At 49.2% G+C, this 17,315-nt stretch overlaps 1 protein-coding gene across 4 annotated transcripts in view; it reads right to left on the bottom strand.

The window, feature by feature from the left end:
* The window catches only part of LOC133355754 (phosphatidylinositol 5-phosphate 4-kinase type-2 alpha-like), a 225,429-nt gene that overhangs the window by 65,144 nt on the left and 142,970 nt on the right, over nt 1-17,315 (bottom strand). For all 4 annotated transcript variants that reach the window (XM_061573080.1, XM_061573089.1, XM_061573097.1 and 1 more), the window contains one exon: nt 14,336-14,488. In XM_061573080.1, the coding sequence (XP_061429064.1) occupies nt 14,336-14,488 (153 nt within the window). The remainder of the gene's footprint in view (nt 1-14,335; nt 14,489-17,315) is intronic.

Here is a 17,315-nt window from a genome sequence, read left to right as displayed (position 1 = left end):
GTCGCCTCTGAAAAGGCGCTATATAGCTGAGTGGGCCTTATCTGGTAAAATAAAAAATATATTAATCCCGGTTCTCAAGTGTAGCGAGTTGACGGTCTTGGCCCCGTCACGAATGGAGAGGGCAAAAACAAACTTCATATCAAATTTGTTCTTGCGCTTAAAAACTCCAAGTGAACGTCCGTGCAATGAACAGCAACCCTGGAGCAGCAGCAGCAGGGTGGGTGGGTAGGAAAGGGTTGCCCCAGGCACGCGCCTGTTGTAATCAACCAACGCGGAGGCGGCGAGGGTTGGCGGATCGCGCAAACGTTTCGAATCACCCCTCCCCGTCAGCGTCGAGGAGACGCCACTCCCTGGCTCGCCAGGGGAAGGCGGTGCAGCACCAACGTGGACTCCACCTGTTCCGTCTCTAGACGAAAGAGTGCTGCCCCCTCGGACACGTGGGTCGTTCTCCCGTTGCTTCAGTCCTCTATATATTAACACCTTGATATACCGGGGGCCGCAGAGCTTGGGTAAATTTTGGCGCTAGATCGAGTGGCTGCCTTCCCATTCGTCGCACCACCGCTGAGCCAATCGCTCTCTCTCTTTGCAAGACCGAGCGAACACTGTACCCGTTTACAAGCTGAATCTCAGAAGCAGTTCTGTGGTATCTGCTTCAGCGTCTCCGTTCTCTAACACGGGGGAGGGGCGCTGCACTGCTCTTCCAGTTCCGAATGGATTCCTCATCTGTGGACATGACGCTGAGAGAACACGATCGCGACACAACTAGAAGGACCAACTATAATCAAGAGAGTGAGACGTTCATCTAAAAAGCAGGCCTTGCGAACCGTAGTTCTCTTGGCCTGACGTCTTTCAGAGGACAACGGCATTCGACAAAGAACACTTTATTTGTAGGTGGAGTGAAGCCTGGTTGGAGAAGTGGGTAACCATGCCAAGTCAGCGAATGGGTGCCAACCTCAAGGCAGTCTCTTCCTCTGTACAACCACACGCACGGCCGTGCTTCCGCACACACCAATGGCTCTAGCACAACGGTCGTCGCAGCGGCTGAGCTACGGTGTTGTTGATGAAACTTGCGCTCGTGAACCTGGCCCAACGTTTCTGGGCGGTAAATTCCCCGTGGGGGCATTCGAGCGAAAAAAAAACAAGAGGTGACGAGCGCCCGTTTTATTGTTTTAAAACGCGAGTCGTAAAATCCGCTGAAGAGAAGGAAAAAAAACGCTTGTAAAGGGAACGGAAAAGGATTTGTCACAGACTTTGTCTGCGCTCTGCAGGCAGACGTGCCTTCTTCATCGTATGTGTTATTTATTGACCTGTCTGATTGCTACGCGAGAGCACCGATTTACCGTCTGTCTACATGGGCTGTGTCAAAAAGAACCTTGTCTGGTAAAGAGACGAATATTGTCTGATCGTTATATTTCGTCACTTATATTCTCCACAACGACGCGAACGATTACTACGCGGTTGGTGTTACGCTGTTTTGTTTCGAGGTAGCAGGCATTTCTTCAAGAGAGGGTACTTGTTATGAGAGAATAAGAATATTTTTACCCTTTCAGGCAATAACACAGGAGGTGTTAAGATTTTCAAACACCAAATAGAAACCTCTTGCAAGGAATCAAGTGTGCATTAACAACACGGGAACAAGCAAGCCAACATGCTCTGATGACATATTCATTGATTGGCCTACACCAGAGACAGCCTTCTTTAGGGCCTAGTCTTACCGGTGTCAGACCAGAGAACGCCAAAAGGCAAACGGTAAAAATATTGGCAAAAAAGGTCCAATTTTGTAGGGTCTTTGTTGTAAGGTTCTGACAACGGGCCCCTACTGGGCATCTGTGAAAAAGAGCTTCATAGCTCATCGGATTCCTCCAGGATAAATACACATTCTGATATGGCAGTTCACTAGCATTGATAATATAGTTTTGTTTAGGTTATATCGTGTGAATATAAATGTGTTGTTCAACCCGCCACCACCCGACACAGCCAACTAGTGAAGGTTTGTTACGTAAAACAGAACGTGCCAATTCGTTACTAGTACAGCACACCGGGGTGTGTTGGAGAGGAAATCCACAACAATTACAATCTACCCCTACGTGTTAAAACTCGGTAGCACTGGTTCAAGAAAACCTCACTGCTGATGAAGACACTGGTCCAGAGTTGCATGTGTTGAAGCAATGCTGCTAAAATGATGCACTCCCAAGAAGACCATGGCGTTTGATGGGAAGTGAAAAAAATTACTTTCTTTTTTCACGCAGAGGGACAGGGAACAGACATAAGCAGACGATACGTATCGTCTGCTTATTTAGACTGGTGGGGATCACTCCTCAGAGTTCAAAGGATTGTGGATACAGGGTGCACGATAATCCGATTCTCCTGCTGACTCGTGAGAATGATCCGATTATACCGCCCCCCCCCCCCCCCCCCGGTCACTGAAGGTTTACTAGAAATGCAACAGCGCTGGTCATAAACAATTCTGCCAAATCTCAGGCGATGTTTCAAATCGAAAAAAAAAGTTAATTCTGGATGAGCACAAGCAAGCCTGCCAACACGTAATGAACACAGTGGCCTGTCGACTGAGCACTAAGTCATACAGGCAGTGGTGGAGAAACCAGAGTAACGACCATCCAATGCCTTTAAATGTTTATATATTATATACCGGGCAAGCACATTCAGCAAACAAATTAGCCGTTGCATTTGAAAATGTTAAAATAACATTCCCGCAAAAAGGAGAGAAAAAATAATTCACCACATCCCGGTGTGCCCACGCGTCCCTTGGGTACAGGAGTGGCAGAGGGTTTAACTCCCGTCAAACATGTGTTTGCTAGTCACGTGATTAAGCGCAAATGTCAGCTCGTTACCTCGAGCAGATGGTGGGGTAATGCAAGAGGGTCTCCAATCAGCTTGTCATGAGAAAGGCTAAAAATAAACACGCTAAATTCTAGACCTGGGGTGGGGGGGGCTAGGGGGGGAGACAAGCCCCCTTCCTTCCAAGATTCTGCGCAAGTCTCTCTGGGGCCACCGCAGTGAAACCGCCGCACTCTGTCGAGAAGCCGACGCAAGCACATTTCGCAGCCCGGGCCTTGGCCGAGTTGAATCCCGGAAGAAGCCTGGGTTGTGTTTTGACTGTTGACTGGACAGCTTCATGTTTCGCTCGCCCCCCCCTCCGCCCCCCGAGTCGCAAGCTCTCTTGGCCACCATCGACGTGAGACGTGTCCCCGGAATGAAAACTTGGAACTTTAAATTGAAAACTCTTGAGACTTGTTTTGTTTTTAGTTTGCCCCCCCCCCCCCCCCCCACAAATCAGATTAGCAAATTTGGCTATGTGCAGTGCGAAATAAGTTCAACATACATACATACAGTGAGTGTGTAGTCGCGAGTAGTGTGTAGTAGTGAGTGTAGTGAATATGTAGAGTGTGTAATAATGAGTGTGTACTGAGTGTGTAGTAGATTGAAAACTCATTTCTTTCAAACTGCTTTTTGTGTTTAGTTTGCTGTCTGTTGCTCACACCTCCGATTACTAGAGTTGGCTACGTATGGTGCGAAAGAAGTTCAACATACACACGTGCGGAGTGATTGGGTTTGAACAGCAGCCAAGCATCTTCTCCCTGGTGGTGGTCACGCCTGGCTCCGTGGCCTCCTCCTCCTCCTCCATCATCGTCATCATGTCCGACTGCCTGCGCAGAAACCAGCTGGCCCCTGCCTTTACCGCACGCTTGGTTCTTGCACGCGCCAAGTCGCCGGCCAATCGCAAACTTTCTCAACGATCTTTGCGATGCACGAGCGAACATGCCCGCACGTCGCAAGCCCTCGAGCTTTTTGAGAAGAGACAAAAAAAGAGATTGGCACTTGTCGAGTCGTAGACGTGCACCCCGTTGCGTTTACGGTTCACCGCGAGTTACCGTTTCCCGAGCGGCATTCGCCGAAGTGGAAAAAAGAAACTCCACAACCTTGCCGACGTGAACTGCGAGATGTAAAAACTTCGCTCGAGGTTGCTTTGCTTAAAGCAACGATAGATTCAAACGTTGATGAGCAGCGTCCGTCGGGAAATGATGTTCAACGTTAACTCCTTTCAGCTATGAAAGAAATCCACCTCATTATTAATTTCATGAAATAAATTGCTGAAACACAAAACTTTTTGTTCAAGCGTAGAGATTGTACCGTTTCATTATCCGCGCGGCTCATAATGAGATAATTGCCAGCAACAGCTCAAAGCATTCTGCAAAAAAATTGGTGTCATGACACATTGGGCTTTGTGGGGCAACTGAATTATTTCTTCTAAAATGAATGTTGAATTGGATCATTGCAATCATTAGCCGCGCGTATCCCGCCGTGGCATTGACGCTAGACGCCAACGGTTCGAGGGGATTGTCACGTGGCAGGGTCACGAGCGATGGCGACGGTACGAGCAACCACAGCGGCCGATAGAACGCAAAAACAAAGCTGCGTCATAAAGGCCGCGTACATTTACGGGTGCCGCCATGCACCTTAGAGAGCTTGGCAGAAAGGACAGACACGTGCTCGAATCCCGAGGAGCCGTTAGATGGACCACATTAGTCTCTTGGCGATGTGTGCCCACCAGATGGTCAAGGTCATGCAATAATGGGGATTTTTGGCTTCGAAGACAAAGAAGGGAGGAGGAGGTGCGTGGGTAGGGATGCCGATGCCGTTGTAGAAGTTGTAGAAGCCCTGAGCCTGCACTGGCGAGGTTTTTGCATTCAAGTCCAAGCTTCCACCTGTGATAAAACCAATTTCTCTCGGGCAATGAATGACTAAAAATCCCAAATTTTTTTAAAGATTACTTAATTTTTTATTACTTATTAGTTTGGCAGATCCCAGCTCTGAAATCTGGGGCGCAGCGGTGGCGAGATGTTATCTCCCTCGCCTGGTATGCAGGAGGTCGTGGGTTCGATCCCGACTGACACCTGCTGTATATTTGGAGTTTGCGTGTCTCTCTCTCCCCGTAGTCGCGTGAATTTTTCTCCAGATCCTCCAGTTTTTCCCTCCACATTTAGAGTCAACATGATGCGTGCAGAGTATTTGGCTAGTTTACACTTCCACAAGAGAAACCACTTCGTTGAGCTATCATTTCTGAGCTCAGTGGCCCTTACCTGGAAAAATTAAATATCGTTTAGTTTAAATAAATATATGATGAAGTGCACATAACTGGCATGTGTCAAACATCCTTCACCAGATACAAAAAGGCCCATCTGATGTTGGGCACACAGGGTCTTTGCGGTCCCTGCGAGGATAATAGCGGTGTGGATAACAATAGTTCTCCCGTAACACTAGTTAAGATCTGAAAAAACACAGCCATCAAATCGGGTGTTCTGGATCCGTGTCCAAGCAATGTAGCCCGAAGAATCCTCCCACACATGCTTGAAAAATGAACTATGGGATGAACTTTAGGGGCAGGTAGTAAGCATATGCATAATTCTCTCTCGATGCATATTAACGTAACATTTTCTCCTCCGTGAGAATGACAGTGACGTGAGCGATCCAAAGAGCAGGGCAGGATGTGGGTGCCGTCCGCGAAAGGCAACGTACGGCCATTCAATAAAAAACCCACGCAGGCCTGTAGCAACAAGCTGTACGGCCAAATGCATTCCTCAACATCCGCGCTTAGCAAAACATAGATGGTGTGCCCTAGAGACAAGCGCTGCTTCACGCGAGAGTGATTTACGTGCGCAGCTCAGAAGGTCTGCGCACGTACATGTTTGGTGCAGTTGCGGGAGTTTTACAACGCACGACGTACAACAATAATATGAGTATTTCAACTTGCAACGAAAACAGCAGTGACTCAGAAGTGCGAGAACCACAGACGCTTCCCCCCCACACCGCCGATCGTTGTCCCCCCCCCCACACCTCTGATTAGTATGCTTGACTACTTACGGAGCGTAAGAAGTTCAACATACATGCACACGGTAGTGTGTAGTAGTGAGTGTGTATTGTGGGGAGCGATAGTGACGCAGTTAGCGCGCTGCGCTACGAACCTGGCAACCCGAGTTCGATTCCCGCTCGCAATCAACACCAGTGACGATTATCTGAACTGGTCCTGGGCCTCCCCTAGGTCGACTCAGCCGCAAATGAGTACCTAGTGCGGTGTGTAAACATCGCCACAGGGGTAACAAAGATGGCCGGACACGGTGCTGGCAACCCACCCCCTCGGTTGCCGTGCCGGCCTTCATAGGTGCTCGCAAACAGCACTTGTCCCAACAGTCTGTTCAGGATATATGGAGGATCTATGTCTTTTTGTGCAGTAGTGAGTGTGTAGTAGTGTGTAGTAGATTGCAAACTAATTTCTATAGGACTGCTTTTTGTGATTAGTTTGTTGTCCTTCCCCCCGCATCTCTGATTACCATGGTTGTCTACAGACACAGCGGAAGAAGTTCAACGCACATACGTGCATGCGCCGGCGGCATCTGAAGACGTTCACAACGTCGCTCCCACGGCCCCTCAAACCTCGACATCAGCATGGAACGCAAGAGTCAGGCACTGGAACGATGGGTGGCACCCAGTCCCAATTAAGGTGACCGTGTAAAAGTAGTTGCAGGAACATGAATCCTGTCCATGCGCCCCAACGTCAATTAACCCCTTACCATTCCAGTACACGTACGTGCGTCCAATTCCGATGAAGTAAAAGGTCACGCGGGAGGGCGTGTGGCACGGTTTGGCGCCAGCTATCGTAGAGTGCGGTGGTCGTGTGGCAACAGGTTCTTTGCGGTGAGAGCAACGTCTTTGAAAACAACAGAGCAACCCACTTGAGCGTTTCGAGATTCAGCGGTGAACGAGGGACACCAACCCTGCGACTTGCAGGCGTCTCGGAACGGGAAAATTGTTAAATTGTGAACCTCGATTCTATCTCCCCACCCCCCCGAGACTGACTCGATCAAAAATGTGTAAATCTGTGAAGCGTGGAGATACAGGGTCAGAGATGGCTACCAGCTGCAATCGCCCAATGCGCTGCGATGCTGACCTCACTCGGGGCCTGCTTATAACACTTGTCTCAACATTCTACGCTTGTTATTGTTATTCTGCGGATCATATATACACATGCCATTGACATGTGTGACATGTGAAAAAAAAAGAACAAAAAATAATAAACTTCACAGTCAGGGCATCTGTAAATCGTTTGCACGTTTACATTTAAAAACTCTACCTTTTGTGTCATTGTCAATCAAAAAGTAAACAGAGAATCTACAAGTTACATGGTAGCAAGGCAGCCGAATGTCTTGGGACATTTCATCCGCTGGTCTAAAGATTTTATATTAGTTGGTTTAGTTAGGCTGTCGGAGGCTTTGGCATTATTACCGTGAGACTTAAAATTCTAAACGTGCTGTGGTGTGACTTAGCCGACTTGCAGAAACCCACCGTTGTATGTGTGTATGCCGAGCTTCTTTCGCGCCACCGTACGTAACCAACCGTGCTAATTATTAAAACACACCAGCTCAAACCTTTCTTCGATAAGCGATTTTCAGAAGAGGTATAATTCAGATGCTACCGCGGAAAATAATCCCTCTCCTCAGTCTGGCGTTGAAGAATAAAGCGGAAGGCAACAAATGTACGCTCACATTCTCTCGAGCCATTTCATGGCAGCTTACGATGCCGCTCGTCTCAGCAAAGTCCGCGGCGTGTTGTATTGGCCATTCGTCAGTGACAGACGCCCAATGGTTATGCACCCCACCGGAATTCAGGTTTTTGTGCAACGAACAACTACAAACATTAATATTGTAACTGCGGTTCGCTACAGTGTTTACATCGGCTCCAGAAGGGCAGCCACCAAAGATGACTTCCGCCTTGTACTCCCTTATCTTGCGCAACATCGTTGGGATTGATGGACATGGCGTCAAGGCAAACTGCAGACAGCCGTCTTCAGCCCAATACAAACGGACCCCCCCACCGACTCCGCTCCCCCTTGACCAGCTAACGTGGGCGCAATAAACTCCAACTTGAGGCCGGACACAAACAGATCCCGCACCATCGTTCGCGAGCTTGCGAGTGATCTGAAGGGACAACGTCCCAGCGGAGCGGCCCACTAGTGTGGACCCAAAGCCCACTCCTGCTTGTGCAGTCGGTCCTGATGCTGAGGACTCGCCAAGTCATTGTTGACCAGCTGGTCCTCTACCCAAGAGATCAAGAGAGCCAGGTCTACAAGATAACATCATCTAGGGGGCAAGCCCTGACCACTGCGTTGTCCGATCAGATTAATAGGGGCACCGCGGTGGCTAGGAGAAGTTAACTCCTTCGCCTGGTATTTGTTGAGCTATCATTTGTGATAGCCAGGTCTTTTCTGAAAAGGAGCTACATAGCCCAGCGGGCCTTACCCGGTAAAATACATCATTGTTCATAGTTTAGAACACATCTGTTCCCGGCAAGTCAATTGGACGAGACTGCAGCACCACTCGTAGGAGCTGCTCAGCTCCAACTAGTTTATGAAGAAGGCCCCATCCACAACTGTCCGTGCTGATTGGAGGGTTAGGCCCCCGACACACGACGCACGACACCACCGTGATCTGACAGTGAAGCTCCCCCATCGCACAATCGATGAATTCAACGATGGTCCAGGGATCACTGCTTATAATCCGGCAAGCATCTTGAAAGTCCACGGAACCTATCCAGTCCCTCAGCCTGAGATGGGGGGAGCTTCATTTCCATTTTAAAACGGGAACAAATATTTATTTATACTGGAGGAATCTGGGAAGCTATGAAGCTCTTTTTCACAGATGTACAGTATAAATGACAAAGTTCAAGCCCAAAATTGGACAGATACCTCCCGAACTTTCTCCGACCCTGAAATATCAGACCATCGCGGGGTCTCTGGACCGCAACCATCGCCCTCATTTGTAAAAAGCCCGTTCAAACTCCTGAAACGTGGCCGCTCCGTACCCCTGAGTCCCGAGGTGTTGGGGAGACACCACGAATTCTGTCGAACCTGGGATGTCGATGAAACTGAAGGCAAATCCCCCTCAGATGACCCACCCAGAGAACTCGCCGCCAACCGGCAGCGTAGGGAGTGGTTGGGGCAATTGCCAGCCGCGTGTCCTCGCGAAAACCTCAGCGCTTGAACATGGGCGACGAGCCCGGGTGGGATACGGCACCGCAGATCTTCCTACCGATGACGTGGCGTACGTGACTCTGCGTAATAGCCGTTTCCTCCGGCGTTGTTTAAGGAAGAGGTGTTGCGGTCGGTGCCCTGGGAGCCGTGCAATAACTCTGGCCTTGCCACAAAAAAAACTGTTTTTTTTTATTTTACCAAGTAAGGCCCACTGAGCTACGTAGCTATTTTTCAAATGCGACTTAGTTACCACAAATGATAGCTCAACAAAGTAGCTTATCATGTGGAAATTTAAAGCAGCCAAATACTCTAAGTGCATGTTGATTCTAAATGTGGAGGGAAAAACCCGAGGACCCGGAGAAAAATCCACAAGAGCATGGGGGAGAAAGACATGCAAACTCCATATATCCAGCAGGCATCAGGGTTGGGATCAAACCCACGACCGACTGTATACCAGGTGAGGTCGTATACATCTCGGCATTGTGGCACTCGAAGAACGTCGAAGCTGACCTTCATTTGAGCTCCACCGCACTCTTCGTGCCCTCTGCTTAAATAGAGATTGAAAAATCATCTTGTTAGAACCAATTATTGCATTCAGTTTGTTCTCCCTTCCCCCCGCAACCTACGATTAGCACGGTTGGCTACGAACGTTGCGAAAGGAGTTCAACATACATACGTACGTATGGACGGACGATGGCTTCCAAGCCGAGCAGTCGAACCCCTCTGGGGTACCGCCACCAGCATGCTCTTCCTTAGCGCTTCTCTGTCACAGGATCCGGCTACACATGACTGACCCCACTACCACCGCACGGCTTGAGGATGCCATCACGTTGACCCCTATATGTCGAGACGGCGCACGGCGCCTGACGAGAGATCCGTAAAGTCTTGCTACGTGTCCTTAGGAGTCTCATCCGGAAGGTAAAAGCGATGGAACATGGAGCGGAGGAGTTTGCTTCAGGAGATCCTCGAATATCCCCCCTCCACCCCCCCCCAGCTGCTGCTGCTGCTGCTGCGTGAACCTTCTTAGCTCCCGATACGGACATCGGTGGAACACGCCGGGAATCTCCCAACTGTTTGCCTGGGGACGAAAAGCTCTTGAAGGGCAGCACTCTTTATGAGCGTGGGCCTCTTCCACTTGACCGAACCGTGAAGAACGCCAGCTTCCTCATCCATTGCGGGTCCCCAGGAATCGTCAAAACCCGTAAGCGAGACGGAGCCCCTCGTGCACACGCCCATGGAATCCCGCTGCAATGGACCCTCGGGGACGAGTAAAGCTGCAACCCGTCTCTTCGTTATGCACAAAGGTCACTTACGGTCGTTTTAACAGATCCACTCAGACCTGAAATAAGTAATATATCAAAAACTTTTTTTAAACACGCTTTTATGAAATGTACTAGTAATGGCAGAACTCCACGACTCCAGGAAGTGGCCCCGAAGCTTGCCATAACGTAAGGAACCGTGGTCACATACAGCCAACGTCAGTTGACTGTGGACAATTAGACCCAAGCCGAAACATAACATATAAAAAATAATGTTTAAAAATATACTTTTTTTTATGCTAGAATATAGTATTGTCATCAGTATGACATAAGTATACCAAGTTTGCAGTCGATATCACATTGGGAAGTGGGTTAAAATTGAGTTACAAGATTTGAGGATACAACAACAACAACAGATAGAGTGAGTTAAAAGAAAGCGTTTAAAAATAGATCTGCGTGTGGTCATGGCGTCCGTGCTCCTCTGTTCATAACGTGCCGGGCGCTTTTATTTGTTAAGGATGCACCCAAGTGCACGCGTGGCGATTGCGGAGACTACCCACACGGCACACTTGTTCTCATCGATTGCTGGGGTGAGTTCTGTTAAGAAAAGCACATTTGTAATGGTGGCACAGCACAAGACGAGGGTCCACACCTCGCCATCCTTGCTCGTGTTGACACAAGGGTGCGACTTGTAACTCGCGCCAGGCCGGGTAAACCGACCTGAAGCCTCGAGCAAGGTTTCACAAATCAAAATTGCCAATACCCAAACAACAAGAAATCTGGGTCACCAGGATCGTAGCAGAGTGCACTAAATCAAACCAACAAAGACCCCCCCCCCACCCCCCGTATAGCCTTAACAGATTGTTAGGGCAAGTGCTGTTAGCGAGCACCTATGAAGGCCGACACCGTCGCACACGACGGGGTGGGTGGCCAGCACCATGCCCGACCGCCTTTGTCTCCCGAGTGGCGATGTTGACACACCGCACCAGCTACTCAGTTGAGGCCGAGACGGCCTCGGGGAGGAGGCCCGGGACCGGTTCAGATAATCGCCACCGATGTTGGCCGTGAGCGGGAATCGAACCCGGGTCGCCGAGTTCGTAGCGCATGTGCACGAACCGATACACTACCGCTCACACACCTTTCCCTTTGGCGCATGTTTCCCCTTTGAATAGAAGCATCCTTATATTGTAACACAATCGAAATTATTATTATTGCTGTTGTTTTGTTTATCTTGGTAATGTCAACGAAGCCAGCTATCCTGTCATTGTGCTCAGCGGCGTGCGCAGTTAGCGTCAACATTTGGGCCGCAACTTCAGCGGCAGCTTTGAGGACAGGTAAGGGAGACTGGCGTAACGGCCGTGCGTGCGCGTGCGTGGGAACCCATGCGTGTGTGTACATACCCGTGCATGCGCACGTACCCGTGCGTGTGTGTGCATACCCGTGCGTGTGCATGCGTACTCGTGCGTACGCATGCGTACTCGTGCGTGTGTGCACGTGCGTACTCGTGCGTGTGTGCACGTGCGTCGCGTCTCTGAAGCAAACCTCTGGCGAGGGATAATCTCAGAGCGCAGTAAGAATATTATTTCTGGCTTCAGTCCCGAAACGCACGGTCGCGGGCCAAGGACTGCCGGGGCATGAGAATCGACGGCGGCTAATTGAATTGGCCCATGCGACGTTGCGTCTGGAATGCACTGGCACGCCGGAGGGCCGCGAGCACCCGACACGCGTCCATTTTGTGGTGGCACCCGAGAACCGTGAGGGGAGGGGGGGGGCAGTGACAGACTGAGCACCGTCACAAAGCAGACACGTGATTGGCCCCCTGCTATCAAGGGGAAGTGGCTCTGCTCCGAGTAATTTAGGACAACAATTTGAAAGGGAAAAAAAACTCCATGACAAAAAGGGGGAACCAGCTTGGTTATTTATGCCCCGATGATAGCCCGAAATCCCCAATCGCACCCCCATCACAACCCTGCCATCGTCAGGGCCACTACCACCCTCTCCATCCACCACAAAACCGTAATTAGTTTTCTCCTGCATACACTCAGGGACCCCCCCCCCGCCCAGCCTCCGTTAATCATCCGTTCAGCACGCCAAGCCTCGGGTCCTGTCTCTGTAGCTCAATAATCCATCAGCTCAGCACAAAGGCTGTGTGTGTGTGTAGCTACAGCTAAAGCCACAGCTCAGCCCAGAGACCCCATTTATTGGGACGTTCATACACGAGCCTGAGCAATGCGAGTCCACTCCGTTTCAAGTTGGAAATGGCTGCGTAAAAAAATAACAAAACCACTTTAACACCCGTACGACACACGCTGGACTACTGCACATTTGACCACTTTCCCAGCACAATTGCAACAGTCGCGGTCTGGTAATGCCAGACCCTGTCACACAAACCCATCGCGCTAACATCCAGCGGTGTGCGACATCAACAAATAAGACATCGCGACAAGTTTATGGGTAGACTGAGCCGAGGCGACCCTCCTAGCCTATCAATGCAGCCTGCATTAAGTTCACCGCGGTGGCGAGATGTTAACTCCCTCGCCTGGTATGCAGGAAGTTGTGGGTTCAATCCCAACGCATGCTGTATATTTGGAGTTGGCGTGTTCTCTCCCCATAGCCGTGTGTATTTTTCTCTGAGTCCTCCGGTTTTTCCCCTCCACATTTAAAATCAACATCATGAGTTTTAAGTATTTGGCTGCTATACATTTTCACGTAATAGGCCACTCCGTTGAGCTATCATTTGAGATAGCCAGGTCGATTCTGAAAAAAGCTACATAGCCCAGTGGCCCTTATCTGGTAAAACAAAAAAAGCCCCCGTTATAATAAGAATCTCAAGACAATATACAGGGAATCACGATTATTATATTAAACATGAAATAGCATAGAGACTTGCCGCAGTGACCGAGCAAACAACAGTCAAATAAACAAATGAAATTTGAAAAAATATTAAAAAACCAAAACAACCAGCCGGATATATATTCCTATATCCAACAAGGTGTAAATAATAGTAATACATTAATGATGAACGCCTGCTGGGATAAGTGGACCATGTTACTCAGCACTCAAGGGAGATGCCATGTTGTAGTGCAGGGGTGGGGAACGTCCGGCCCGCGGGCCGCATGAGACCCGCAAAATCATTTGGTGTGGCCCTGCCAAGGCAAACCGCAGGTGGGACTCGAAATTCAATCAATCTAGGAGCAAACCTGGAAAAGCAGTTGCGAGAAGCAACATCATCAATACCAGCCAACATCACACGCCTCGCCAAAGAGAAGCAGTTCCAGCCATCACATTAGGGGTGAGTTAATTAAATGCTTGACCAAATATAGCGAACTAATTTTTAAGTTGATAATTTTGCATGGCCCGCGAATGATGTTATAAATATCCAAATGGCCCTTGGCAGTAAAAAGGTTCCCCCCCCCCCCCCCCGTAGTGGGTAGCACAGTGGACGAGCACTCGGGAAGCCACCAGTGCGGTTGGATCCCCCAGGGCGGTCAACTTTGTCCGTCCACCCAGCAGTACGAGTGGGTTCACTCACTGCAGTCGGCCAAAGGGGCAGGTCGTGCGTGGTGGGGTCGAGGTGTGGGTTAGTCTCACCTCTTGCCAAATGGCTGGCCAGTTTGGAAGAGTAGACCAAACATCCCCTTAGAGGAGCTCCCCAGAGTTTGCTATAGTGGCGGCCCCTTCTTCATAATCAAGTATTTTTGGGTTGTATCGCGTAAATACAAATGTGTCGTTAACCCCGCAACTACCCAACCTTGCTAATTAGTTAGGTTTGTCACGTAAAAGAAAATGTGTCAATTAGTTACTTCAGCATATCAGTGTGTTGTAGAGGAAACTCAATACCAATTACTGCCCTCCCCCACCCCCTACGAGCAGACTAATGCCCCAGACTCATCCTGGTCTACTTTAAAAAGTAGATCCGAAATGTTGAGTATTTTTTCCAGATTATTATTATTTTTTGCTCCGGGCTCCAACAGTATAAACGCGACCGCAGCCCGGCCACACAGGGTGGAGAAGCGGCATGGGGCGGTACCTGGTGGTATTTCTTGAGGACATTGTGCATCTCGGCCACGTCCTCGCTCACGATCGTCTTGATGACGAACTTGCGATCGTAGGTGGTGAGGAAGCGGGCGCTGCTCCGGCCTTGCGCGTCAATGCACACGGGCGCGCTCCGAATCACCGAATTCTGAAACATCGTTGCACAAACACGGGGGGGGGGGGGGGGAGGGCAAGATATTTACTACGCACAACTATTTACCCACGTGGACAACTTTGACGCACCACCTTCAAATTTTTTTCTAAAGGCAGAGAGAGAGGCACAACGAGGCAAACTTCTCCCAATGTATGTAGGTTGAACTTCTTTCGCGCCGTACTATAGCCAACCTCGCTAATTGGAGGTGCGGGTAAGTGCATTGCTCGTTCATATTGTCCGTGTACAAGTTTAAAAAGGACATCTGAACCCCTTCACCAGGCCCTGTCGCGCCATTCTCGGGCTTTTGTTGGCAGAATTTCTGCACCCCCCCCCCCCCCTCATCTTCTTGTTCTGTGATCGGTGCTCTGGTACCGGGCTTGCGTTGAGTTGAAATAAATAAAAATTGAATACAAGAGCATCTGAAACAAGTGGGCACAGCACCCATGCGTACACACGAAATAAAGACAAAGATCCCTTGTATAGGCTTAACAGACTGTTGGGGCAAGTGCTGTTAGTGAGGACCTATGAAGGCCGGCACAGCACAGAGGGGGGTGGGTGGCCAGGACCACGCCCGGCCGCCTTTGTCTCCCCAGTGGCGATGTTTACTACACACCGCACCAGGTACTTATTTGGCCGTGAGCGGGAATCGAACTCGGGTCACAGCTGGGTTCGTAGCGCAGTACGCGAACCGCTACACTACCACTCCCCACACACACGCGCGAATATGCGGATGCTCGCAAGCGCTGACCAGCAGCGTGTACGTGCACACACCTGGACTGGGCCGGAGGCAACGCTGCAGGCCACAACACAATTCCCTCTCTGCTCCTTCACACTCGCCCGCTCTGCTTTGCATTCCGCCCCTAACTATAGTCTCTTCTCCCCAAGCCCTGACAATAATAACCTTTGCTCAATTCAAGAAACGTTTTACAATTCTGATCTAATCCAACGATGACTCTGGTTGCTGTTGCGTTGCTGGCCACCCAGCGTTTTCAGCCTTTGGGCCGACTGTGCTCTGCAACCGTGCGAACAAAACAAAAAATTGGTGAAAATGTCCTCAGGATTAGAACGCGCACTGGAAGCCAACGTAGATTGCCAAGACGACAGAGGCAAATAGCACGTTAGCCACCTTGGAGTTTCTCACACAGGGGGACATTTATATATTCGGTCAAATTACATAAAACCAAACTATTTTAAATGTCTCCTATTTCAGAAGCAACCTGGCCAGGAATGATAGTTCAACAAAGTGGCTTGTCATCACGTGGGAATTTATAGCAGCCCAATACTCTAAATGCGTGATGTTGATTCTAAATGTGGAGGGAAAGATCAGAGGACCCGGAGAAAAATCCACGTGACCACGGGGAGAGAGATGCAAATCCAAATATACAGCAGGCGTCAGGGCTTTGGGATTGAACTCACAAACTCCTCTATGCCAGGCGAGAAAGTTAACATCTTACCAACGTAGCTCTCGATCACAACCTTTTTGGCCCACACAGTACCTTCAAATATATGGTTGTATGAAATGGAACCTATAAAAAAGTTCTAGTTGTGACATGTGGAAACTAAAATCTCTTACCACCTAGATTTTTACTGCTCTCCCATCATTGCTCATTTGATCAGGAACACATTTCATATCCCAAAATATTTTATTTTAGAGCCTGCTTTTGCACGTATATTTCATAGTGTCTTGAGACCATTTGTAAACCCACTGTTGTTGGATGAAGGCCCTCCATATGCCATGTTGGTAATTGTGGTAGTTTGACCATACTTCACCACGTTAGGCAATGTAAGGTTATGATAATTCGGGGACGCCGGATTGGCTTAGATTTCACGAGTGACGGATATTAGCCGTAGTTGGGAATAAAACTCATGTATAACTGGTTTCAGAGCTCAGTGCACAAACCACTGTGCCACTGGCTCACTGCTGTGCCTCCTTGCCTATTCAGTGTGTTGTCTTTTCTGCAGGCTTTGACATCTATTAATGGTGGCTGCTATCACTGTGTTCGAGCACGCTCCCTCCTTGTAATCTGAACGTTCATAGAGGCAAACTCAAATCTGTGGGCAACTCAGCCCATCAAAATTGCCCACGAATAACGCTGCGTGGGAAGTCAACCGCAGTTCTCCTACCGGCAAGACTGACTCCCACCATAGGAATGTGGAATTTCCACCACTCGCTCAGGGCTGTCAAGGGTCATGAGCACCGCCCACCCCTCCCCCTCATGTGAACTGCTTTTGTGTTTGTACACCTTTTGGCGTCATCTGGTCCAACACCAGTGGAGACAAGGCTCTAAGAAAAGCCGTCTCGGGTGTGGAACAATCAATTTCAAGGACAGTGCATATCATTACCAGAGTTGTCTATTTTTGTTTGCATTTTGACTGCTTGTGTTGTAGTTATTGCAAACATGATCCCTTGTATAAAGGTGTCAGTTTTGGTGCCAGATAAAAGGGTAAAAACCTATTACTATATTTTTGTGTTTAGTTCGTTTGCCTTACCCCCGCACCTCTGATCAGCATGGTTGGCTACGCACGGTGCGAAATAAGTTCAACATTCGTACAAAGCCGTACCAGTCCTCCCGAAACAGGGAATGGACTATTCTATTATTGCAAATGGCAGCAATAGGTGCAGGAGCTGAATACAATTGTTGAGAGGTCTGCCAGCCACGAGAGGGCTTCAATGGGGAGACCATCTGCCCAGCTTGTTTTGTGTACGTTGTTGCACCAAGAACTGCAATTCTATTATATATATTTTAAAAGGAGACCTATAAACACACTATTTATATCCCCCACCCCTTCTGATATGCTTGAGTTGAAGTAAAAAGCTTAC

Source organism: Lethenteron reissneri, chromosome 7 (genome assembly GCF_015708825.2).
Source record: "Lethenteron reissneri isolate LAM-NWPU_2019-01 chromosome 7, ASM1570882v1, whole genome shotgun sequence".
In the NCBI taxonomy this organism is placed as follows: Eukaryota; Metazoa; Chordata; class Hyperoartia; order Petromyzontiformes; family Petromyzontidae; genus Lethenteron; species Lethenteron reissneri.
This window is presented reverse-complemented; position numbering and strand designations above follow the sequence as displayed.